Source organism: Anas platyrhynchos, chromosome 7, assembly GCF_047663525.1.
Source record: "Anas platyrhynchos isolate ZD024472 breed Pekin duck chromosome 7, IASCAAS_PekinDuck_T2T, whole genome shotgun sequence".
In the NCBI taxonomy this organism is placed as follows: Eukaryota; Metazoa; Chordata; class Aves; order Anseriformes; family Anatidae; genus Anas; species Anas platyrhynchos.
In genome coordinates this window covers 25,098,773-25,122,766 of record NC_092593.1, presented here as the reverse complement: position 1 = coordinate 25,122,766, position 23,994 = coordinate 25,098,773, and the positions used below count along the sequence as shown (strand labels likewise).

Sequence of the window (23,994 nt, the reverse complement as noted above, 5' to 3'; positions counted from 1 at the left end):
GCTGCTGGTAACTGCAGTTCTGAGTGGTGTTTCATCACGGCAATCTCTGCCCCACTTGCTCCTGGAAGTGATGCTAAACTACAGCAGTTTCAACACTGTCAAGTAAATCTCGATTTGAGCTCCTAACAGATCTGACCAGCCTTTTTTAGAGTAAGTGTTATAAAATTAACAACCACTTCAACCACAGCTCTGAACCCGATAATAGCATAGAACGCTCTCTGCATGAGGACACTGTAGAAAATTAATCCAAGCTAATGCAAGCAGGTTAGGACTTGTTCATTGCTAGCAGTTACTGGCTCAAAAAAGGTATCAATTTAAAGTCACAGTGTAGTTTGTGGCTAGTTTAATGGCCTGCATTCTCCCATCCCAGCCAGCAGTTGGATATCCTTGCTCCTGCCTGCTTAGCCTAACTCAAAACACGCTTATGGTATTTTCATCATGCCTGTACTACCTGTTTCAGAACGTTCCACATATTTGCAAAGCACAGTTACACCTGTCACAGGAAATCTCCACCCATCAGTTTTACATGAAGTAGATGACGAATTCTAAATAAAGGGTTTAACATAGTTTAGCTATTTCTCATCTACTTGCACTTCATTAATTTGAGTTAAAATTAGGTGTCCTAAGGCTGTAAAAGTAAATATCGAATCAAAGAAGGGTAACTGACACACACAGACAGTCAGTCTGATGGCAAGGTGTTCAGTGCGCTAGGACCTTGCCATGTACACTGTTTATTACAAACTAAATATAACAGGTTGGCAGTGAGGAGCAAGGCACAGCTTGAATGTAAAAAGAAATATATATATATATATATATATGGCATACTTTAATTAGTTTTATCACAGAGCCTGAATGGGCTTTGTGCAGTTATACAAATGGATATTTGAAAAGCAGATTTGTCCTTACGCGTAAGGACATATTACTTTGTGGTTTTTACAAATTTTTGCACAACAATGCTTAAAGAATTGTTTAAACAGACTGGTCCATCTTGGGCTCTTCTATTGTTTCCAGACAAAACTTAGAAATAATGAGGATCAGTTTTGTAACACCAGTAGCTGAGTGAAAAGCGTTTGAACTATTTTTGCAGTTCCAGAGTAGATAGATGGCCGATTTTTTTTCTCCATTTTGAAAGTACTGCTAATGAAAACTGGTGAAAGATTTATAAGACCTTACGACTAACATACAGACATTTAAGAGCATGTATGACAGCACTGTGGACACTGCTTACACAAGGGCCTCATCTGCAAATTTGCAGGCAGAAAAACTTACTCCTACGAGTAGAAAAGTTTATTTATATTGCATAACACTGTCTTAATTATGCCGCTCATATTACTTCCATGAGAAATTCACTGTATGGGGGTTTTTGAAAAAACAAACAAAAAAAAAAACACACTAAACAAACATGGTTTAGAGCTCAAATGAGGTCAACACCAGGACAAGGTGAAGGAAAAAAAAATACACATCAAGCAATTTTAGTTAGTGGATCTCTCATCCACTCTCAACTGAAAAGAAAGTAATTTAAATATTCTCACAATTCAATACATACAGGAGTTACACAATCTTCCACTGCTGCATTTTTTTTTAAATGCATGTTAAATAACAGTGCACTCTAGCAAAACTTGACACTTCAATGTTTTACTGAAATGTCTTTCTAGATTTGTTTCATCCCTACTCCTTAAGCAGTTTCAATGACTACTGGCAAATAAGGTAAAAGCCACTCTGCACACACATAAAGATAGCAGAATGAGGCTGTTACTACAAATGGACAAAAAATACCAACTTCTGATTGCTGTGCTAAATTACACCACTCCTTGCTAGCCTGACCTAGACTAGACTCTTCTTGTAGGAAAGGGGGAGGGAAGAAAGAGCAAGGAAGAAACTGCTTAGTAGAAATAACTCCAGATAAATCAAGGTTATCATTAGATAAACAGATCTTTAAATCACTATGAGCCACTGATTTACATTCATTGACTAACAATGAAGGAACTGCAAGTCTATGTTCAAAGCTGGACAATTCTAAAAAGCAGTATTTGAATATTCACTTGAGAGCTACTTCAAACACGTTCTTACAGAATTTGTGAACCCTCTTAATGGCATTTTTGCAACTGCAACTGCAACCTTCTGTACAGGGAAGGAAGTGTTAGAAATAATTTTGTGGGTTTGTATTCTCAGAATCATTCTGCAAACTTCATCTTTCTTTTCTTGTAGCATGGATTTATTATATTTAGTGGCGAGCAAGTGCTGGGGCAAGAAGAGACAGAATAAAAAGTACAATGTAGCTAGCAGAAGATACATTATCAAGTCGGGTTTGGATTACTTTTTCATGATTTAAAATTTTGCTCTTTCAATTTCAGCATGGGCATTCTTGCATGCATTCCTAATATATTGTCTCTTACCTACCTCAATCAACAGCTCCTCCTGTAGGGAACCATTTAGCGTTCACAGCTGGGGTTTTCACTACAGAGGTGAAAACAAGCCAAACTGTTTTTTTTTTTTTTTTTTAACTTGAGACTCAATATTTAGCAACATGAAGACATTTGCCCAATAAGACATGAACAGTACAAATGCAAAACTGAGGAGATTGCCATTGATCTGAAAAGCCAGAAGCTTGATTGGAAGCATTCTATGAAATTCTATTCTATGAAAAAAACACAACAGTACATGCGACGACCTAGGCATGCATTTGTGCTGCTGTATTTGACTACATTCAGAATATTCTTCCTCCTACTGATTTCAAAAAAGTAACAAAACTAACGCCTGGCTTTGTCAAAGGAGAGATGGAAACTTACTACATTTGAGAGACAAAGGAACGGATTGACTTATTCACATCCTGATGTGTCTGACAAAATGCTTCATGTGAACAATGCCTACTCTGAAGAGTGGGAGGAAAAATCCAGCAGAGTTCATTTCAATCACCTATTTAAACCATTTAAGCAAACTTGGATGATTTTTTTTTTCCTCCCCGTGGGTAGCACTATCAGATGAGCCAGCTTCACTTGCTGACTGGAGTAGTCACCCCACATGGCAGAACTGGAGCAAACCACAGCTGTGCAGTAACATCTTCAGCAGGCACGACTGTTTGCAGAGTAAACATTTGCCTATAACCTTACTGTAGATGGAGTATGTTAACAAAAAGGAAGGCTTCTACCAGCTTATCTGAGGCACCTTCTTCACTAACACAAGGCTGTGGAAGGGTGCTCAGCCCATAGCTCTCTCTGCACATAAAGGAGCCTGCACCACCGGAGCAATTGTTCATTGCTTCTCATTGTTTCAGACAGCTCAATTGAAGGAGCTTAAATTGCTGGTCTGAAGAATACCTTCACAATATTGCTTTAAATATATACTGCAATGCTTCCTCACTGATGGGGTAATAACCACAGTGAGACAGTTACAAACGTCTGGATTCGTGGGTCTATAACTAAACCAGTAAAAGCATTTGTCTGCCAGGGGTTTGCAAGCATTTCTCTTTGTGTCAAACTCCAGACCATGGGGTTGAGTTGGCAAAACTCTGCAGCACAGAATTAGCCCAAGATGTAGCAAATGCAGTCCTCTGGAAGCTCAAGAATGCTGCACTGAAACGAAACCCCTACGTCTTCTACCCATTGTGCTCAGTACACATACTCTGGAGTGTTATTTTAAAATAAGTAATTTTAAAATGAGCTACTCATAAATTATCAACATACTTGCAAGCTTAGAAGAGGGTACAAACAGCAAAATCATCAACTGCTACCTTCTGTAGTACCGCTTGAGAAATCACATTAGTATATATTAGAGTACGAGGCCTGAAAATAAATAGAGATAGTAATCCCTGTTGAGAAAAAATCTTCTCAGCAGACTGATCAGGTTCAGTCAGGCACTCACTAGGAAGAGGATGAAACAGAGCAGAGAGCCTTTGGGATGATCCAAGAACCTCTGTCTTGGTAAGAAATCCCATCTCCCAGCAGCTATAAAGGAGGAAAGCTGCCTCTGACTGGGGCTCTACGGCATGTGCTTTGTCTGGCCTTTTTCTTTTAACCACTTGCTTTCAGATGTCTGATCTTTAATTTAACAAAGAGAAGTGATTAAAACCAACTGACAGAATAGACTGTAAAATGCTCAAATTCTCACACTGACATGGGAAAGGCACACTATCTTAACTCGCTTCTTTCTAAACCACATGAATCAAGCTCTCAGTGGATACACTGATTTTAGTGTTTGCTTTCATTTTCTCCGAAGTTTACACCAAACTGAATTTGTTGCAAAATAGGACGTAAACTATAAAATATGCTGGCATAGGTGTTACTAAATACATTTAATATTGGGTCGAACCTCTACAACCTTCTCATGAAGAAGAACAATGATTAATTTTGGAGTGGAAATGAAGAGTGAGGAAAGACAACAGGGAGTACGTAGTTTTGCTAATGTGGATCAGCAGAGCAGCCAGGAACAGCTAAAGGAAGCTGCTGTAAATCAGTGTCCCTGGGAATGCCTCACTCATGCCAGCGCTACAATCCAGGGAGCACAAGGAGGGTGGGATCCAGCTGTGCCCTGCTCCACCTGAGCTGCAGCCCCCAAGTCTCGCAGGTCAGAACAGCAGCCTCAGATCTAACCTTAGCTACAGCATGCTGTCCTCTGCTCGGAGCAGTTTTATGCCACGAACTGAAAATAGTTATTCCAGATATGTCAAACCTATTTAAGAGCATCCCTGCAGCACAGATTTACCACGCGTTACGTGCAAGATCTTTGCAGTATTTTTCTGAGAATGTGCAATGGTGGGTTTTGGCATACTTCCCTACCTTGAAGCATGTATAAGCACTTGGCCATGGTTTGAAATTGAGCTGCCCAGGAGCAATAGGGCCAAAACCTTTTTAGCTGTGCTTTATGCTATTAAAAGCACAAAAGAAATTAAATACAGCACACTGCATAAAGTAATATAACTTTGAGCTAAGCCAGCAAAAGCAAGAAAAAACAGGATCAGATACTTGTGACCTGGGTTTACCTATCTGCCCGGGTGCTACAGCTAGACACCCACTGACTCATTCTGGGCTCTTCTGTTAGCCAGGAGAAAACACGAAGAGAAAGCAGTACTTAACTTCTTTCCCATCATCTTTAGTGGCTTAAGACCAAATCTAGTTTTATTGTTTTCAGTGCTCTATCTTTCTTGGAAATCTCACCAAAATCCACAAGAATTTTGAGCATTACTGTATGTTAAAGAGTACAGCTGTCAGCATTAAGATTTTACACATGGTACCCCCCAGGATGCAGTTTGTGTTTACCGCTCACAAACACAACAACGTGACTTTTCTAACAGTTCATTGCCCAATTAACTGAACAGAATCAGAAACCAAACTCCACTGTTGAGATAAGCAAGCAAAAAATGCTTTTTAGACATTTTTAATTTGCCTGTCATTCTGCTATCCCAGTGCCTAAAATAGAACTTAATGCACAGCCCAGGCCTGCTCAGCACACCCAAGAATGGGGCTCTCTCTTGGGGCTCTGGCATTTTAACAAAACAGATGTTATAGTAATAGATGCGACTGTGGGAAATTTAACTACTGAGGAAACCTACACACCTCGTGTGTGAGAATCACAGTGCAACCAGTTGGTGTCATTTTTAAGTTGCTAACTCAACCTCAGATCAGTCTGATAGAAGTGGATTATGGAGCAACTCTACGTGCAGTTACACTGGCAGGTGAGAAGCAGCAGCAGACACCAACACGTACCTCAGTACAGGAGAGTTCAACACACTCTTCAGTATTTGCATTGTACTGAATTAAAATTACATTTACTGTTTTTTGTGTGCCTATATCATATTTATTTATTTATTTTTAATTACTTCAATAACTGGGCAACCAGAAGGACTATCAACCACATCAGCTAGCGGTTATATTCCTGGGAAGCCTGCAACATGTGGACTGCAAATGATAAGGGTGCATTCTGGAACTGCAGGAGAAACAGCTGGGCATGAAGAAATCCCCTTGGGAGAACTTACAACTCAGGGCTTTTTAATTTTTAAAGCACACATGAATATGCCCACGTTCTACAGGCTTTTAAACGTTTTTTTTACTTATTTTTTATACACATTTACAAGAAATGTAAAAAGTAACATTCTGCTGCTTGTTGCATGAAGAGTGTCATACGCCTGCTGCATAAGTTTGTCTAATCTGTGCTACTGCACCTCACAAGAAAGCATGTTGCAAGCCTTTTGCTTCAACTGCTCTGCAAACTGCACAGCTACATTTACCTCCCGATACCAAAAAGGCTCTTTCTAAACCTTAAATTCCAGTGGAATGGTAATCCTTTGGGCAGTGAAACTCTGTTCAAACTGTTCATCCTGAAAACCCAGAATTTCTGTTAAAGAAGTGAATGTCTCTTGTAAATATGTTTGTGGAAGGTAAAAATACACTCATCATACAGCTGCTCTTGATTAAAGGGTGAATTTCTCTTCAAAAATACTTGCAAGAAAAGAAGAACTGGCTTCCTCACTGACAATATATATATATATATCTTTTCCCCTACACTCTGTAGGAGAGAAGTTACAATAATTTTAGACACATCGAGGGTTTTTCATCATTCTCAACAGCATTCCTGGGCAACTGGTAGCACCAGCTCACAAGAAAGATTCTGTGCAACACTCCTGTGCTAATACCAGAGGAACATGCTTTCCCAAGGAGCTAAACATCAGATGCAATTGGGAAGTGTGAGGGGGGAGGCTTCTTTTTCGAAAAGCCAAGCTGTAGCTTGCTGAACCTGAAACCGCTACAGTAATCTTTTCAGCATTTATCTAACAAGGAAAAGCATTAGTGTTTCATTTCCTTAATATATTTTTTTTCCTACTATGCCTCATTCAGGGGGGCAAGCACAAAATTAATGACAAACACAGAGCTAGATCCCAGTAACAGGACAATTATTAAAAAGCAACAATGACAAACAACAACAACAAAACCCAAACAAACAAACAACCCTCCACATTTTCTCGCTTTACAGAGCTTGCCTCTGCTGAAGGGGGAGACCCCGCTGCCCCTGCATGCAAATACATCAGGCTGCCATAGGCAATCTATAGCATAGTCCTCAGGATAAGATACCTTTACTGCAAAAACAGTAAAACGCAGCTCTGGTTAGTCCCTGCCTCTCCCAGCTTGTTAAAATAGGAGAACAACACACATCTTACCAAATTCACAAGATCTGCACCAACCCCTTCCAACTATTCAAAATGCCAAACAATTCTAACGTAAAATCAGACAGCACTTCCAGCATTTTTTTAACACGTATACAATGCTTGCTGTTACATGAGCTATTAACCTGAAGAAACCTTACAGTCAGAAAGCTTACTGAGGTGCATCAAATGAAAGCAATGTTATTAAAATGCAGTTTTAGCACAAATCTGAATGCTGGATGTTCACAGCTAATGAGAATTTTTATGCATCTTTTAAACAAAAGTAAAAAATGTAGAAGATTTAAAGAAATTAGTCAGCCATGCTACTATTTAACTTTCCTACAGATGAAGTGCTCCAGTTACCTTCACTTCAACTAAGACTCTATCACTCAGCCTTCCAAGCCTATGACTTTGCTTTCTAAAAACCAACAGACATCTCTCAAGTTGGGAACCTCCTTAAAAACATCCTTTATCAAGCAACTACAACTCTGACCAACAGAACATAAATTTAAAGGCAATACCTCTCATCTAACTACTACGCAACGTACTAAGAGAACGCCTATAAAAATCAAACACAGTTCCTTTACTTTTGCTTCAGAACAAAGCGATAACTCTATAAACCCGGCACTCAAAAGGCCAGTTCAAACTACTCACAGACGTTAAGTCAAAAGCTTCGATGTATTTTGAAGTTCATACAATCAATGTTTCACAAAGACAGGGACCAGCCACAAAAAAAATAAACTGAATATATTTTACTATGTACTTAAACCACAAATGACTACACCTACAACATGCAGATGAAATACCAAAATTCAATATCAGACATTCCCTATGCTTGTTCAATCCACTGTATGCAATTTTTGTCTAATAGTCACCAGCTGTAAACACGAACTTTCCCATTTGTTAGCTTGAGCAGATTAATCTCCTGCCACTGTCCACAATTTAAGAAGCTGTTACATACCTGCAGTTAGGAGGAGGATCAAGGGTTATTTCAGCTAGCTCCTTCTGGATTCTGTTGGTGAAATGAGAACAGACACAAAGCATTTGAGATAGTCTATAGAATAAATCAGGGAATTACACTGCCCTCTACCACCATGCAGTTAAATGCAAGATTGGCTTTGCCTTCAGTAATGCTAACATGGCTGCTTCCTCTTTGTTCTCAGAGGCATAACCCAAATCCCATAGCTGAGAAACTTTGCAGCTTTTTCCTGCTCGATGCTGTACACAAACAGAACAATCACAGCTGAGTTTGGTAGAAATTCCCTACAAGTATTCAGAAAAGTGACTCTTTTTCATATCTGAGCACTTTTTACCAGAGAGATTTTCTTTGCAAGCTAATATGCAAATGAGGCGGGGGGGAGGCTGTACAAGCACATTTGACAGTGACTTAAAACCAGCGCAACAGAGCTGTGATCGAGGCTGAAGAAGTGAACCACGCTGTCAGCAAACACATTCTTTTGACAATATTTTACCTCCCGCTTTGCAGGGTGTTTAAAAAGTAGATTTGCAGATCTACAAGTCTGTCTCTGTTCCTGGAATGATCTCTCTGGACCAACTTTGCTCCTCTCCACACCTTGTCCTGCCTGTCCTCCCCCAGCCTTACACAGTAGCTGTATTTTACATGATAAAAAGCGACATAATAACTCGAAATAATCTGTGCTTAGCTTTACATTGTAACAACCGTTCCCAAGGTGTTACAGTCCAGAAAAATGAATACTGAAAACTTTTGGTGGATTTAATAATTTATTCAGACACATACAAGGTGTAATTTTAAAAGACTCATGGCAAATCCCTCTTTAAAATCACAACTAAGAATTCTCTGGACCAGAAGGCTCACATAAGCAAGACTGTTCTTCCATACAAATAGTGAGTGGTAAAATGCGAGCTGACAGAAACCGCCCTGAAAGCCCCTGCACTAGTCCCGTTAAGTCCGATCAGACTGCTGAACTATTTGAGATGTATGGAATTGGACTTACAATAATTAACTGAAACAAAGGCAAGAGGAAAAAACTGTCTAGGGTTTCTGCATGATGGACCTCAGGCATTTCAAAAAAAGATAAGTAACAATAAATCGCAAAATCTGCATAGCATTTCCAGAACTCTTCCTTCTTTAGCCAGTCCTATTTTATAGGGTTTCTTTAACAAGACGAAAAGTCATCAATGTCACCCAGTTGTATTCTGCAGCAATTCCAGCATATTTCAAAAAGTATTTACCAAATTTAAGTACAACGCAAAAATACTAAAACATACTAAAACATTCCTACAAGTCTGAACCCCTGTATTCACACCAAGTAAGCAAAACTCAAAGCTACTATGGCTACTCCACAGGTCTTCTGGCTACAGTATATTTGTAAATATTTGTACAGAAAAGGACCTCCAGGGAAAAGACTGGAAAGTTATGTTTCTTCTCAGAAGACAACTGGAATCAAGGGATTTCAAGTTTGCTTTATTTCACACAGCTGGACTTACAGAAAAATGATTAAAGCACATGTCTTAAGAGCTGGACTGTCAGAAAACTTGTATGCAAATAAAAACGTAACAGATAAAACCAAGCGAGGTTTCTTAAGATTTTGATACTTAAAGGTAGAGGCTACCTGAAGAACCCTATGGCTTGAATCTGCAGATCCTGAGGGAGAAGACTTGCCTAACTTTCTCCCGAAAGAACTCCAGGACAAAACAGTAACTTGAAGGTGTACAAAGGCTCTACTGTACATTGACGCGAGAAGCTAGTCAGAAGGCCCACAAAAGTCATTGGCGTTTTGCGACTTCTTTAATTAAAGAGCACTGCTCGTCATCAGGCTGCGGGCTGAAACACACCAGGAGGACTCCACCCTATACCAATAAGGGATGGAAAACTAACTCTGCAAAAAAGACACCTGAAGCTGACACGCTCTTATTCATTTCTAGAAACGTGAAAGGCACAGAGGTGCCCCCCAGCCAGCCTGTAAGTTACCAAGTTCTCAAAAAACTCCTCAAAAGAAGTACGACCTGCCTGTGTAATTACCACGCCAATAAGACTTGGATTACCGAAGACACTTCCCAGCAGACTCCTGCGCTACAGAAGTTTGTACTTCACTACTTCCCATACAGCTTTACAAGAATCCCTCTGCCTCGAAAAGCAAGTGAACACCGTGACTCCACGCACTGTGCGAAACCACCACGGAACGCTTTACTGGCGCATTTACCTTTTAGCACTAGTGGATAGCTTAGCAGTAGTTTTGCTGGAGAGTTTGGTGTTCTTCTTCTGCTGGGTTGCAGAAGGTTTTCTTTCTTCTTGCTCTTCGGGCTCAGGTGCTGGTGGATCCCTTTGGTCGGCATCCGAACTACCGCTGCTGGTACTTGGACTTTCATCATCTGACCTCTGCCTATCACTGGACATCGTGGGGAACTTTTTGGGGGAAGGAGAAGAGAAGAGAAGAGGCAGAGTTAGTACAACAGGCAGGACGGTCTCTCGCCATTCCCCAAGCTCCAAGGAACACTTAAATTGGAGACGAGTCAATTTCACTGCGAAATTGACCAAGATCGCTTCTTTGTCTCCTCTGCAAGGGCTGCAGCTTGACAGCTACATCGCAGTATTTACACTTCTGAACATACAGATATTTCCCATTTTTAAACCCACTCGCATTTTTTTCATACTTTAAACAATATGCCAATTGTCGACTTTGTTCTGAGGCATGAGACAGATTTAGCAGGGTACTTAGGCAATCAACATTAATAACTTATGACACATTGTAAATAACAGACCTCACTGAAAATGTTTTTTAAAAAGTCACTAATACCCTGTAAATATTTACACTGGAGCAGAGCATTTTATTGGGTCCAAACGCCAGATTCCCCCCTCGCCCCCTCTCTCGGGGAAAATACATTGCCAGCGAGACTTGGGCTGCGTTCAGAGCGAAACATACACTTGCTCTGTGCATTTAAAGGGCTGGGCGCCGGGAGGGGGGGGGAGAGAGAACGTGGGCCGCTTTTTAAAGGGGAAAAATACAAAAAACCCTGGCAAAACCCACCCCGCGCCCCGACCCCGCGATGCCTGCGGAGCGCCCCGGGCGGGGGCAGCCCCGGCGGCTGGCAGGGCCCTGGGCAGCGCCGGGCGGACCCCCCCCCGGGCCGGCAGCCCGACATTTTGCGGCGGCGGGGCGGGGGGCGAGGCGGGGGCGGGGGGGGCGCCGAGGAGGAGCGCGGCGGGGAGCTGCTGCGGCAGGGCTGGGGGCCGCGCTTTGTGGGCAGGGAGGGAGGGAAGGAGAGAGAGAGAGGAGAGGAGAGAGAGAGGGAGGGAGGGAGGGAGAGCCCCGGCCGGCCCCGCTCCGCTCCGCTCCGCACCGCTGCGTGTGTGCCCGGAGCCAGGCGTCAACTCGGCCCGGCCCCGCGGCCCCGGCCGCCGGCAGGCAGCGAGCGCCGAAAACAAGAACAAAGCTCCTCCAGCCGCCCCCCCCCGCTCCTCCCCGCCTCCCCCCACCGCGCTCGCCCAGCCGCCGCCGCCGCCGCCGCCGCAGCCACCTCGCCCGCCTCTCGCTTACCTTCGCCCGCGTCCTGTCCCGCTGCTGGGTCGGGGGGCCGGGGTGGCGGGGGGCCGGGCCGGGCCCGCGGCGCCCGAGGAGGGGGACGGAGGCGGCCGGGGGGCTATACGGCGGCGGCGGCGGCTCTGTGGCCGGGCGGTGTGGAACATTGAGAGCCGGAGCAGGGGGGGACGGGGGGAGGCGCGGTGCGGCCCCGCGGCCGGCGGGTGGCGCTGGCGGGCCCCGGCGCTGCGGCGCGGGCTCCCGCGGCGGGCCGGGGGGCCGGGGCGGGGGGCGGCGGGCGGCCGGGAGCGCGCCGCCGGGGGCGGGGGACAAGCGACGGGAGCCTGGGGGGGGGGGGGCGCGCCGGCGGCTGCCCGCCCCCGCCCGCCCGCTCGCTCGCCGCGGGGCTGGCGGCGGGCGGGGGGAGGGAGGGGAGAGGAGAGGCGAGGCGAGGGGGGCGCTCGCTCCCGCCTGGCGGCCGCCGGAGCGCGCCCCCCTCTGGGCTGGGGTGCGCGCAGGCGCTCTCCCGCCGCCGCCGGGGGCGCGCGCGCTCGCCGGGCCGGGCAAGGACAAAGCGGCGGCGCGCACGGGGATGGGGGGGGGGGTGGGGAAGGCAGGCTCTCGACGGCGGCCCCGGCCCCGGGTGGGAGCGGGGCTGCGCTGAGCCGCCCCCAGCCCCACGGGAGCCGCCGCCGGCTTCGGCAGGGCCGGTGCCCACCGACGGCTGCGCCGCGGGGCCCGCCCTGAGGAGAGCGGCGGGGTCGCCGCAGTCAGCGCCTCGCCTCGTGCCTCGCCTCACCCCTCGCCTCGCCTCACCTCACCTCGTGCCCCTGCTCTCCGCACGGCCGGGCTCCACAAGGGTTTATCAGCTCCCGTCCGATCCCCCCCGAAACCCCCGCTCACAGCGCGGGCTGAGGCACGGCGGGGCCCAGGGGCTGCAGCCGGTCCCACCCGGCTCATGGGCACGGCTGCATGAGGAGCACCCGAGGTGCTGCTGGGCACGGCAGCCCGCAGTAAAAGCACGCTGAGGAGCCTGGGGCAGGCGGCCTGCCGCGCTCTGAGGGGGTTTGAGGGGCAAGGGGGTGATCAGTTGCAGCAGCTGTCATGGGAATATGGTATAGGATGGGAATGGGATTTCTTGCCCATCATAAATGTGCTGCTCTGGGGTGTCCCTGAGAAGCTCCTCACCCTGCATCTACAGGGCACGCAGTATGGCAAAACCCATCCACGGGTTGGAGTGATAGAAATATTCCAAACTCAGGGTCCGATCGTGCCAGTGATAATATCCACTTGTAAAGGAAGAGTTACTCTGTTTGGGAAAAGCAGACAGGCTTGTGAATAACGTGCTACAGCAGAGGTGAAATTAACAAATTTTGTGAAGTTTTGTGTAAACGCTAAAAGCGGAAATTTACATGAAACCGCTGTCCAGCACTTGGGCTTGCACCTCAATGGCTTTTACCTCAAGGGCTTTCCTTACCAACAGCATAATGACTTAAAACTACTGTATTTTTTTAGGATTAGCAGGATCGTGGGACCAAAGGGTCTATAGTGTGCTCGAGGGACTACACAGCCAGCGTGTCAGGGAGTACAGCTCTGTCAGTAGCTGAAGTTAGCTCAGTTGAAAAGTATGCTGAAGATTTGGTGAGAGAGCTGAATGACGTGATGCGGAGGAATACTGGAGGTTTGTTTGTTAAAGTAGGCTATAGAGAATTCCCAGATCACCACTACAGGCAATTTGCCCCTGAGGTATGCTGTAGAAAATTCCTAGCATAAACAGTATCTGGCATGATGAGCAATCTGGGCATAATTAGTAAAAGGGAAGCATGGCAACATCAAAAATCTGTCAGTCAGCAGTGAAAGTTTTTTTTTTTTCTTTTCTTTTTCTTTTTTTTTTGTTTTCCTTTCCTATTCTGTTGATGATGCCCAAGATAAGGCTACCAGTGTTTTGGAAGTCAGGAATAAGTGTTTAACTTTTATTTTATTTCATGTGACAATCAACACAGGACTCCAAAATATGACTAGCAGAGTATGCATCTACATCAGAGTGTAAGTAGATTGGTCAAGGGTTGCTCACCGTGACAGCTACACGTTGTGTGGCTTCTATGGCTTTTAGGATACAAAATGAAAATAAAGCCCATTTAACATAGGCTAATTGAAAAATCAGTCTAGATTTTTTCCCCAGCCTTTTGTACCTTATTAAAACAAATTTACTACAGCAACTTGTGGATATAACAGGTGTTTATTGGAATGCATATTCATTCATTTGACATCAAGGCACAAAGGATGACAGTTTCTTCTTATGAGGTTGTATTTTCCTAGGGTATGTTTGTTTTCTTGTCAGCTGTAGAAAAAGTACCGCACTGAGATCTGGTGCAGTGGAAGCAGAGGGAGAAAATGCTGATTTTAATAGCCATAGTTACATAGCTACATATCATGATCTCTCCAACTTTTCATAGTCATTGTGATGTGACATCAGTGTAATTTTAACTGGTGAACCTCTCATGAGTGCTTTTTCTCTGCCAGTTTATTGGCTACTTGAACTGCGAAAGTGCAACCAGTATTGTGAGGTGCATGCAGAGCCTTCCTAAGTTCAGACTTGTCTGAATAGTCTCGGGCACTCAGGCATGGGTGAGGCCTGCTTTTTTTTTTCTGTGATCGGATGCCCCATTTTTTTTTTTTTCGCTGCAAGCCCTACTCTCAAAGGCTGTTGGTGTTTTTTTCAGAAGCCCAGTATCTCTTTGGGTATGTCTCCATCCCTGTTCTGTCAGTGCACAGGTATGAAGTTACTGTCAACATGCAGAGGTTTAACATCTGCTTTGGGCTGCACAGACATCTGAAAATATTTTTCTGGGTTCACAGTTCAGTCTCCTCCATCTGACATGAAATGCTGTGATAGCAAACAGCTCAATGCCTGGCACCAGAACTAGGGTGAAAGGCTTTTTCTGCTTCTCACAAGTAAACTACGAGGGATGGAAAAATCATTGCTTGATCTCCTTGCTCCTACCATTTTAAGGGTGTACAGATGGTAAAATAAGGCCAGTGAACGTTTTTCATGATTAAGAGCAGCACAATTGAAAATACTATTTAGTGTTTATAGTCATATACTCCGTCTTCTTTATCACAAAATCATTGTTTCCTGACAGTAAATACATCTCCACCTACCAATGCATCTTTCTGTTGTGTGTGTTCCCATACCAGGCTGTGTTGTTAAAGCACCTGTTGGAGCTCCACTGTGATGCTACACTACAGCTGAATGTGTGCAAACTGCAGAGCCAGGAAATGAATAAAGTCTTTTTTTTTTTTTTTTTTCTTTAGTGGATGTGATAAAATTTAGATCGTGTTTTTGTTATTAATTAGTTCCACAGTAGCAACTACTGACCCTTGTAAGATAGATCACATGAAGATACCCAGTGTGTCTTTTCCCCAAATAATTTACAGCTTTAGCAGAGAGAGCTAGTAGAGTAGGTTAGATTAGAAACAAAACCTTGAGCCAGGCAGAGATGTAGTGATTTACAGAACGGAGCTCAGGAAGCCTGTTACAAAGTCAGTAATTACAGCTCATCCTGTGGTGCCTTAAACTTAAAATCACTACAATAAATAGGATTATTTTTATGTTGTGATGCTATGGGTTCATTTGGCTGTGTGAATGCAAAATAAACCCCTAAAGAACAGTCTTCCTACTGTGTTTCAATTAATTTATATCCTCAAGAATTCATAAGTAAACTAGAAGTAATTTTTTGTCCCCCAAACAAGAGGTAAAGTAAGCATGGCAGTGGGCAGGATCCAACTGTTATGAAACCATTTCCCTGTCTCTTTGTCAGCTAGCGTTTAGCCCATCTGTTGGTTTTGCGTTGCCACCTTCCAAATAGTGGCTCAGGAACATGGTGGAGAAAGGATGGGGAGGGATGGTGGGAGGGAGGGAGGGAGGGAGGGAGGGAGGGAGGGAAGAAGAACTGTAGATGAGAGCCAGAACACTGCTGTGCTTCAGTTGCTCTTGTTTGGAGAACAACTTTTTGGAAGCTCTTGTAACTGAGGAATAATCCTGAGACTGCTCTCATGCAGATTGCCACAAGGCCTAGAATTTGGGACACTTAAAGGAGTTTTCAGGGTATCTTTACTTACTCTGGATCCTTACACGTTTGAATAAAGTCAGGAGGAGAATAATGCGACCAACTGTATTTTAGCACAGGAATTAGGAAGTTAGCCAGGGTTCTTCATAGTGTTGAACTGCTGTACCTAAATCCATAGAAAAATAATTAACATCTTGAAGCACTGCAGACATTAGTTAATCTTCATCATAATCCACTGAAATAGATAGAAAGTTCTCCTGTATGGTATGCATTGCATTTGGCAAACATATTTTACACAGACTAAATGGACAGTTGGGTATTAGGTTTTCTTGGGCAGATTAGCATTAAGCACTTAAAAAACATGTCAGGTAAATGGATGCTTTTGTAGCACAAAGTCATGTGGAAATGTTTTTATTTCAGGGTTCCCGTGGAGTCCTCATATTCTGTTGTGTAAATTCTTTCCTTGTGTGTGGACTATTGATGCAATAAAAAAACATAACGGCCCCTTCTGAGTTGCTGTAGTCATTCATATTAATCCAGTGTCTGTGCATGTCAAATAATTATCAGTGCTTAAAAAAATCCATTTTTTTTTTTCTTGAAAGCAGCTTGTGCTAGTCAGCTTTTAACCTCTATAATTATTGTTTTACTTGGAAGGCTATGAGCAGATGGAGAAAAATTAAATAGAGACACTTCAGGTGGGATTGGTGTGTCGACTGGACAATAGTAATTTGCACTTCATAAAGGTATTTCTGTCTTTATAAATAGGTGTCATATCAGTGAGTATTTGTCTGCAAGCAATATCATGAAGTGAATTTTTCCCTTGAAATTTTAATTTAAAAAAAAAAAAATCCTTGATGTACTTAAATTGGTAGTTTCAGTTTGCTTTAACACAGACACAGTTTTTAGTACACTATCGTCAGTGTTTGACCGTAGCAGAGGAAGATACAAAATACCATCAGCCTTTTACCTGTAGCAAAGTGTATGAATGATACATCTACAAGCCACTTCGTAAACTCTAGAAAACTATTTTTTTTAGTGTACATCCAACAGTGGAGTGTTTAAATCATAAGTTAGGGAGAACTTGGCTCTACAAATACCCAGGCAGACCAGCATTCTCAGAAAACTGTGAGAATCTGCCCAGTTTCTGCATACAGGGTGTAGTAAAATAATGCCATCGTTCTCAGTGTGTGATATTCTGTTGTGAAAGTTGTAGCTGAAGGCTTTGTAAGCTTCTAATTTCCCTGTTACAAAGAGATATTCCACCCCTAAACTATCTCAGATTAAATTATCTATAAATATATACACAAGCATATATATTAGTGCTATCTACAGACTGCTCAGATTGGAAACCTTTGGCTCCATAAAACCTTTGGCACCAGAAGACCAGCCTGTACTGTTTGAGTGAAAGCAGAAAGTTAATAGGCTGGTAGTAATAGAGCTAATATGCCCTTTCATGCCAGCCAGAAGAAGGCAAGATAATTACAAAGTCAAGCTCACTTGACCGAGTTGAGGTCAGAAAGACATGCACACATGGAGCAGGGCAGTATTCATAAGTTGATTGATGGTTGTTTTTATTTTTTATTTTTGTTTTGTTTTTCAATATAGTAAAATTTACATGACTACATTGGTTGATCCTGAAGGGGTTATTAAATACAAAAGGATCCTGGACAGCTCCTTCAGTCTGGCTAATGTACTTCTCTGAGACTAGGTGCATAAAAGATTTCCTCTATCACTCAGTGCTGGTGACAATTGGCACAAACAGCTTTGTCTAGCTTGCCTGCCCAGCAATTTGACATACTTCTCTCCCAACAGGCTCCTCAAATTTTGGTTTCTGCCATCCCATCAAAGAGGAAGGAACTGGTCAGCATTTAAAAAATTTTTACAAATCCCTGGGGGCAGCCACACCCCTCTGCGATGAATCACAGTGCCTTACATCTGCCTGCCTGGAAAGACCATGACACTTCTGAACGCGCCCTAATTATAGGGTAAGGCCCATACATATTTCCTGTTATCTCGTCTGCACTGGATAAAAGGCCAGCTTGGCTGACTGCCTCTTGTACAATAAAGAAGCAATGTCTTCTTCAGCCTGTAAAGATCAGGATTACCAAATACTCCAGTAGAATAGTATTGCAGCATCTTGCTTTTTGACTAGGAGCATTACTGTCTGCGTTTCTGCACTCCTACAAAGGGACAGGAAAGACACGTCAGGGGCCTATCATGATAAATCACCATTTCAATTTGGGCAGGGCTGATCCTCCACAGCCTGCACTCCTGAGCTCCCTGCACAGTCTCTGTAATAGGAGTAGGTGTTGCAGTTCCTAGCTGTTCTTGTGCCCCAGTGGGTGGGAGATGTTCCCACAGCACTCATAACAGGAGCAAATGTGTGTCAGGAAGGGATTCCCATGGTGGTGGTGAGGGCTGAGAATGGAGGACAGTCTTGGCAGAAGAGCTTCCATGTATTTTCTTCTGTTATCAGCCCTGCTGGAGCAGTCACATCCAAGTAGAGAGCCTGGGTAGTACTGTCTTAAATACTTGTAGCTACAGCCATTGGAGATGGAAAGTCAGGCCCTAGAGACACACTGGGAAAGTCAAGGACAAAAGCAGATTGAATCCTGCGGGAGGGGGGAGGGGGTTATATTTGTCACTGGGTATGTAGAAAGGTTTCTATGAAGTTTGTAAGTGGTGAAGTGGTACGGACTTTGAAATAAGCTGCTTTTAGTGTTATAGTCATATTATATCACCCCCATCTGTGTGATGTCAAGACGTGACTGTCTTCAAGTAGCTCTTCTAGTGTCATCAGCCAGAAATCTTTGTACAGGAAAGGAATTATGCTTAGCAGGTGTGAGGTCAGTCTGATTTAGTTTTGTCCCATGGCTTCAACAGTAAGCTCTTGTTTCACCATATGATTCTTTTTGTAATGAGCATTTCTATTTTACACTTTTGAACAACTTCTTTCTTCCAAGTGAAAACTGAACCAGGCTCACTCTGGAGTCTCTCATTAGGCTGGTTGAGTAGTGGCTGATGGATGAGTGTCCTTCCTGGCCAGCCACGTGCATTGCCTGTGCCAAGCTCCCAGCAGAGAGTGAGAGATCAAAGATGTCTCCATGCCCCTGCAGAGCACAGCTGCACGGCCAAATGCAGTTATCCCTCAGGTGGCTTTTCTCTCAAAAACCCACAGTGTCATTTCCCTACCTTTATTCACATGTGTGTCAACAGACTGACTGTTGTGTGTTTTCCAGTGCAGTAATCCCAGCTGCTCCTGCAGCCCTCCTTCACAATGCAATGTGACACTGCTGTGCGTGCTTCTACTTATAATGTTTAATAAACGTGTAAATTAACTCTGTTTCTACAGGTAGGAGAACTGTATACCTGCACTTCTGTATCACTGAACACACAGTATCATGAGGCAGTCAGTGTTTGCTGAAGTCCATCTTTAAAGTGTTTCAGGTTTTCCAACCAGAGTGAAGCTAAAATGATGTTCCTGTGTTCTGTGAAATGCAGGTGAGGAAAACTAGAAAAAGCAGGTTTATCTCATGCCACCTCTGCTTGCATCGATCTAACTGTAGCACTGCCTATTCATCTTTGAATCTCTAACAGTTACCTTTTACTTCCTCTTTACTATGTTCTCATTAATGCTTAGTGTGAATATTAATATACTATGTTTTTAGGAGTGATTTCTGGTTAAATAAAAACAGAAGAGACCATACTATGCCAGAACAAATATGAACATGGTACTAACTTCAAAACAGCAGAAAAAATATGTCAGGGAAGCTGCTTCCACACATCTAACTTCAAAAGATTTCTTTACTTTGTACTGTATCCATGATCTTGAAAGCCATGAAAAAAAAAATGTCTCAGGGGTATTCTTATTCCTATGTTACCTTACATTGTTTTAATTAATTTGCTAAATGGAGATCATCATTCCTGAGGTCTGCTTATTTTTGTCCCTGTTTCAACTATGTGTGAGAATGAACTTTTGGCCTTTGCTGTCAGGCTGCTCGTGATTTTAAATAGTAATGCTAGTAGACTGTATTAATCCTACTAATGGAAAAAGGAAATCTAGAGGTCAGTGGAATCAAATTCATGTAATTTAGAATTGAATTGGGACACAGGTATTTAAAGTGAAGTGTCTAAATCCCAGTACATAAACAGGTGTCCAGATTGTTTTTTAAAAAAAAAACTAGTAACTCCCATTGATATTGTACATATGATTTAAGAAGAGATTGGACTGTGCACTTAGTCACATGGTCTGAACTTGGGTAGACCTGTGCGGTGTCAAGAGTTGGACTTGATGATCCTTAAGGGTCCCTTCCAACTCAGGATATTCTATGATTCTATATGATATCTTCTCATCTCCAATATAGATATGACATTCTGGTATGATACTTTCCTATCTCAGCATCAAACCAAGGATAAAGGAGATAGAGAACCAAAAAGGTTCCAGTAGTCTGAAGTGGTTAAAGCATATCCATTTAAAAATGGATGTTTTGCGGTGTGCATTTTAAGTCTCCAGAGTACATTTTTTCCTTATTTAATTATCTTTCTCAAACTTATCTTTGAAATAGGATGGTATAACATAATTCTAGATGAAAAGCTTGTGTCATATGTACTTCTTTCTATGAAGAAATACAGTGATATTCATTTTATCAAATTAATAGCTATTAAACTTTGGCAGTATGGATAAGTGAATCCATATAAATGTGTAAAATCCTGAAGCAAACAAAAAAAAAACCAACGTGCAATGATACATTATTTTGTACCAAGAAAGCAGCAAAGTCAGTATTTACATTCCAAAATTCTTCCTTCAGAGAATCCTACCCTACAGAGACATGTATGTCAGAAAAGAGGCTTCAAAGTGCAAATCAACTTTTTTTTCTTTGCATTGTTTCTTAGCATTTAATATGCTATTGATGGGTCATTCTAAACTATCTAAAAGGACAAAAAATAGAAGAAGAATAAAAAGGGAAATTGAGAAACAACTGGGAGAAAGCACTCATCTTCCACTCCACAGGATTCAGATATATAAATCTCCTTTAATGTTGTCCTCTACTACCCTGTGATGCAAGAAAAGCCTGACAGAGGTGAATAAATGCATAATTGTCATGAGTAATTATATGTGAATTGATTATGTTTGTTTCTTTTTGTACTACATGAACAGAAAACTCATGCTGTTGAGTGAAAGATCAAGAACTGCTGAATTTTGACCTCAGTGCTGAACTACAGGTCTACCCTGACCTGCATTAAGAAAGCCAGATCAGATGATGCCAGCTAGCCAAACTCAGTCCACCAGGCTGTTCAAAACAGCAGGGAGAGAAGGTATGCTATACTGTTCAGCCACAAATGGTAAAATGGTAGTAATATTATTTGAAGGCATCTGCCATCAAGTCAAGTCTCAGATCTGTCCACAACAGAGAGGTCCCAAGATTGGTGTTTGCAGGTTTTACTCACAGACCACACTCAGACATTCCCAAATTGTCTCTCCAATCAGTCACATGATTGTCATTTGGATAACCAGCTTGGCATGTATTGGTCACATCACAAACACAATTAGAAACTTAGGAATGGCCTGAAAAATAAAGTTGCACATCTACTCCGCTTGTTTGCCCTTCAATCTGAAAATCTTTAAGTTCAGGTGATTTAAAGTATCCACTAAGGAGAAAATCATCTGGTTTTGTTTGTTGTTGTTGTTGTTTTTGTTGTTTTGTTTTTCTCTGAGAATATGGGTTCTCCTGCAGGTGACCACCACTAGGAGATTTGTCTCACTTTCCTTACTGTCTCTTCCTCTATTTTCTTGACAGTATTGTCAGATATAACAGGAATAAAGCAAATTGGAAAATAGTTTGAAGGTATAATACTTGCAGATGTCCTGCAATATCCTCAGCTATATCACTGAGGTTTCAACAGTCCAAAATTGGCTGTCTGTAGTATCTTTGGACTGTAGATTAATTTCTCACACTGGGCTGAACACAGCAAACCATGGAAGAAGGACCGTACTGTAAGGAAACTGTAAGGAGCATACTTAACAGAACAGGCCAATCATCTTTGGCAGGCAACAATCATGCAGCAAGCACAGGTCTTAATATACTGCAAAGATGTCAGCAAGTTTCTGGGAAAAGGTGCTTCCTAGAAATATGGAGTTAAACTAACGCCTACTTTTGATGAGGGTTGGTTCCTGTCCACCTCTACTGCATGATGCTTCAGGCCATGACATTGTCAGGACCATATCTGAAGAGGCAAACCAGTGTTTTGTTTGGTACCCTGCTTGAGTTTGACCAGTTGTCATGACATTTCCACATACAACAAATCTTCCCAGTAACAAATAAAGACTTTTTCCATCACCCATTAGAAACGGGAGATTTCTGTTCTGTCTTCAGGTGTACCTGCTCTCTAATAGTTACCGTGCTGCCTGGGATCTAAGAGGTTTGCTTCCCTGTGTAGGCTGGCCCTCCACAGAATTTGGGTCGGTTTCAGAATATCATTATTAAATTTTAAAGCTTTGTTTTCCAAGTCACTACCTAGAGCAGCTCATTTTCAGACAATGTTCTCTCCTGCCATCTACTTTACTTTAGGAACAGCACTTCTCCTAACCTCAAGGGTAAGTCTCATGACAGTAGAAGACAAGGGTTTTTTTGGCAACAGAGAAACCTCTTTGAACTCCTTGCTGAAACAGATAAGAATGATCACAACTTTCACAGCCCTCAGGGTAAAGTATAATATGTTATTTTAGCCCTGCTATCCTCACCATGTACACAGCTTAAATCTGCAATGAAGAAAAGAGGAAAGCAGAAAAGGTCAGAATGAAGAGTGAGAAGAGGAAATAAGTTAGATAAACCCTGTCTGGGCAAAGAGCAAATTTAGGCTTGTGGCCTGTTGTAATATTAGTTATTAATTCTTGAGAGAAGATCATATACTGTGGGAAAGGGCAGCAGAGACTGACAGATGAGATAGATAGCATTGCTACCCTGTGACCCCAGCAGTCACAAAACTGATCTGTGTCAGAGTTTCCTCATCTGTAAAATGAGGAGAATTATTCTAACTTACCATTCGGGTCCTTGAAAGCATTAATAGATACTTATTGTTAAGGTTCTTTGAGACCACCAGTTGGAAATACAGAATAACCTCTCTTCTGGGTTGTTGTTTGCATCTCATTATATTCCAGCCAAATTCATTTAAAAGACAGGTACTGTCAATTCAGTGTTTCTTGGAAAATGATCAACTTTAAAAATGAGTAGAAAGAGTTGTTATGAAACATATCTAATTTTAAAGCAGAGCAACACTACTAATGCAGTTTCCTGACTGTTTGCTGTGGTACCTGCCCCCCTCCCTCCTCTACTTCCCCCCCATCAAGAACAGCCAGGCTTCAGACACTGCTCAGGCTCCTTGTGGGACTGTTCTCCAGAAACAAAACTAACTTTTTTTTTTTTTTTTTTTTGAAAGCAAGAGATCATTTATTACAAGAGCTGAAAAATAATATGCCAACCTTGTCTATCCCTTCCATACCACATACTTTTCTTAACACTATAAAAGAGGTCTGTGCAGTGGCTGCTGTCATGAAGCTATGTCAAGGAACTATGGTATTCCTTCTGGAGAATGTGCAAGGGAGCAGTGGAAAGGTCTCCTCTCTGTAGAATTAGGTGGTGCAAACAAAACTGTAACTCTTGTGCTCCTGTGTTGATACCTGCTTTTCCAATGTTATGCAGGATGTGATTTGTAACAGTGTCATGTACTTCTGAAATGTACGGTGAGCATGGGCAGCTATGGAGACGATTGCCTTTTACATCATCTTCAGCACCACCCACCACAGTGCTCCTGTGAGCAAGGAAAGTACTGGAGCTGAAGAGACAGCCTGGCCTTTATTAAACCAGTTTCAGGAAAGGATTAAAATCATCCAGATGCATTTCTAGGTTTTAAATTAACTTTAAACCCTCAATAAATTACTAAATGAAACTGAAGACCTTTTCATCCTTAAACCAGGTTAATTTTAATCTTTAAAAATATTTCAATTTTTATAACATTTCCAAACCCATTATAATGTCAGTGGTTACGTACTGTTACTCATTATTAGTTATTAGCTGTCATAGCTCGGTAACTTCTGTCACCATGACCTCTTTTCCAAGCAATCCTGGAGCATAAGCCCTCTTTTACTGAAGTTTATTTTCAAATATCATTCAAACATCAATGTGCTGCACTCTGATTCTTGTAGTTTGCAGTATGCAGCACTCTTTAGTTGCTCCCTCTGTTCCATCTTGGAGAGTATCAGTGACATCCAGAGCTTCTGGTCACTGCC

At 42.7% G+C, this 23,994-nt stretch overlaps 1 protein-coding gene and 1 long non-coding RNA gene across 3 annotated transcripts in view; one reads left to right on the top strand and one right to left on the bottom strand.

Moving 5' to 3' along the window:
* The window catches only part of UBE2E3 (ubiquitin conjugating enzyme E2 E3), a 58,977-nt gene extending 47,115 nt beyond the window's left edge, over positions 1-11,862 (bottom strand). Inside the window, exons 1-3 of one of the 2 annotated variants that reach the window (XM_027461414.3) lie at positions 11,656-11,847; positions 10,321-10,523; positions 8,097-8,147 (exon numbers count right to left, since the gene is read on the bottom strand). In XM_027461414.3, coding sequence (XP_027317215.1) covers positions 8,097-8,147; positions 10,321-10,514 — 245 coding nt within the window. In that variant the 5' untranslated portion in view covers positions 10,515-10,523; positions 11,656-11,847. Of the gene's footprint in view, positions 1-8,096; positions 8,148-10,320; positions 10,524-11,655 lie in introns of both variants that reach the window. The other variant, XM_072041039.1, reaches the window with a different exon arrangement.
* A 3,726-nt stretch (positions 11,863-15,588) lies between these two features.
* Positions 15,589-21,006, top strand: LOC140002919 (uncharacterized). The gene is made up of 3 exons (XR_011810581.1): positions 15,589-17,692; positions 19,060-19,208; positions 20,866-21,006. It is a non-coding gene; the product is annotated as an uncharacterized lncRNA (long non-coding RNA).
* Positions 21,007-23,994: the final 2,988 nt, after the last annotated feature.